The sequence below is a fragment of the Manis pentadactyla genome, chromosome 13 (assembly GCF_030020395.1).
Source record: "Manis pentadactyla isolate mManPen7 chromosome 13, mManPen7.hap1, whole genome shotgun sequence".
Taxonomy (NCBI): domain Eukaryota; kingdom Metazoa; phylum Chordata; class Mammalia; order Pholidota; family Manidae; genus Manis; species Manis pentadactyla.
The window spans coordinates 78,699,262-78,701,776 of record NC_080031.1 but is presented as its reverse complement, the minus strand read 5'-3'; the positions used below and the strand labels follow the sequence as shown (position 1 = coordinate 78,701,776).

General features: G+C 35.6%; 1 protein-coding gene across 1 annotated transcript; it reads right to left on the bottom strand.

The window, feature by feature from the left end:
* Positions 1-516: 516 nt before the first annotated feature.
* Positions 517-1,464, bottom strand: LOC118928697 (olfactory receptor 14A16-like). The gene has a single exon (XM_057490508.1). The coding sequence runs from the start codon at positions 1,462-1,464 to the stop codon at positions 517-519; it is 948 nt and encodes a 315-aa protein (XP_057346491.1).
* Between the last annotated feature and the right edge of the window lie 1,051 nt (positions 1,465-2,515).

The window sequence follows — 2,515 nt, the reverse complement described above, 5'->3', positions numbered from 1 at the left end:
ATTTCAAAATGTTCTTTATTGCGTGATTCCAACTACACCACATTCTACAAAAGCCAAAACTATGGAGAATGGATGAATTCAGTGGCTGCCAGAAGCTGATGGAAATAAGGGAGAAAAACAGGCAAAGCACAGAAGATTCTGGGGTTAGTAAAATGCTCTGTGTGATGTTATACTCATGAGTAAATGTCATTCTACATTTATACAACTCACAGTATGCAAAACACTAAGATGAAAACCCTAATGTAAACTATGGGTGTTGAGTAATTATGAGATGTCAACGCTACGTTATTGGTTTAAAAGAAGTATGACTCTAGTTAGTTATATTGCTCTTGAGGGAGGCTATGCATTTGTGGGTATAAGGGTTATGCAGAAAATCTCTATACATCACAATCAACTTTGTTACAAACCTAAAAATCTTCTAAAATGAGTCTTCAAGGGATTTTAAGTAAAAATATTACAAAATAAAGGACATATAATTATTGATGATAATTGTTATTGAAATAAAAGATGGAATACCTAATGATTTTGGGTGAATAGTCCCTTCAGCAACATTCCCAGAGACTTTTTTATGGCATTATTTCTTGGACTATATATCATGGAATTAAAGGTTGGGGCAGCCATGGTGTAGAACATAGAAATGACAAGGTCAAAAATGGAAGGGGCCTGTGAAAACGGTCTTAGATAAGCAGAGAAACCAGTGGAGAGAAATAACATAATCACAATCAGATGTGGAAGGCAAGTGGAGAACGCTTTTGACTGACGTTCTGTTGATGGCATTTTCTTGACAGTGGAGAAGATGTAGACATAGGAAACAATGATGAAAATAAAACAGCAGATAGCCAATACCACATTAATGAGGATAGGTACAATCTCTCTTATCATGTTTTCTGAGCAAGAAATAGCCAATAACTGTGTGATATCACACAAAAATTGATGGATCACGTTAGAAGCACAGTAGGATAAGAAGAAGGTACCAGCTGTGTGCATTATGGCGATCAGACTCCCACCCAGCCAGGACACGTCTGTCAACTGAACACACATATTCACATTCATGATGACCTTGTAGTGCAGGGGGTGGCATATGGCAGCATAGCGGTCAAATAACATCACGATGAGGAGATTCAGCTCTACAGTTGCTAAAAATATAAGCAGAAACACCTGGGCTACACAGCCAAGAAATGAGATGGAGTTACTGTGAGTCAAGGAGTTGGCAATGGATTTGGGGATTGTGAATGTAACTAGGCAGAGATCCAAGAAGGACAAATTCTTCAGGAAGAAGTACATGGGGGAGCAGAGATGCTTGTCCAAAGTTATGATCATGATAATGAGGACGTTTTCCATTAGTGCAAAGAAGTATATCAAGATGAAGAGCACTGAGTACAAAATGTACATATTTTCATTGGTAGAATATCCAGTGAGGATAAATTCTGTCACAGCTTTGAGATTTGTTGTGCTTGGAGACATAAATCTGTATTTTAAAAAAAGATAAATGAAACGTCATTTTCAAGTCTTTCCATATTTAAATTACAATATAGTTATATATACATATAGTCATTACACAATCTATTTAATAAAAATGTTACTCCTATCTTTTGGGTTGATCACCAACAGTACCTGAATAACATTGCTTTACTGAACCACTTTATACTCAGTGAACATGCACGTGCCATTTTTATTACCCAAATATGTTCTTTGAAAGATGCTGAAGAACTTAAAGTTTGAACCGACCTTAATGCAAGTGTTCTGATGAAAAGCACCCTACCCATGTCTATAAATGGATACTGAGAAACATACCGATAACTGCTAAATTGTGTCATAATCTTATTGTCCTTACATCCTATCCCATGACTAACAACATTTGTTTCAGGACATCTTCTAAGAAACTGAACACTAAACAATTCTTTAAAAAAATCAATTACAGACCTTCCTCAATCCTATAAATTATCTAACCTATATTCTCTCAACAAAATACTCAATCTGGAGATGTTCTTACATTTAACATTTTAATATAGAGATAGATCTGCATTTTTCTCAATCATAATACTCAAATTATTTATCATAAACGTAGGTGGTTTTATGCATTACAGTTCTATATGACACATATCCTGATTACCTTAGGTATCAAATCCTACAGGGTATGACTTAAGATTGTTGTCCTTATATTCATCAGTTTATCACTTCCTCTTTCTATTTCCCAATTTATCTGACTTTTTCCGCAATCTAATAAGTGAAAAAGTGTTTCTTCATAATCTTTTTTCTTTTTCATCATGTCTGAACTTCCAGTCCCACAATGCATGAACTTGCAAGTTTGATATTTTCCACGTTCACCTATTCCCCATCTATTTTACTGTCTCCTTCTATCCCTACCATAAGATTACTGCAAATACGTGGTGGGGGAGAAGGGACCATTTATACAGCTGGAGCTAAATTCAGTCTTGGTCTGCCGAGTATAATTTTCCTCTTTTCGCAGTAACACATTGATACCTTCTGTTTGTACAGATTTTGTTCATCCACC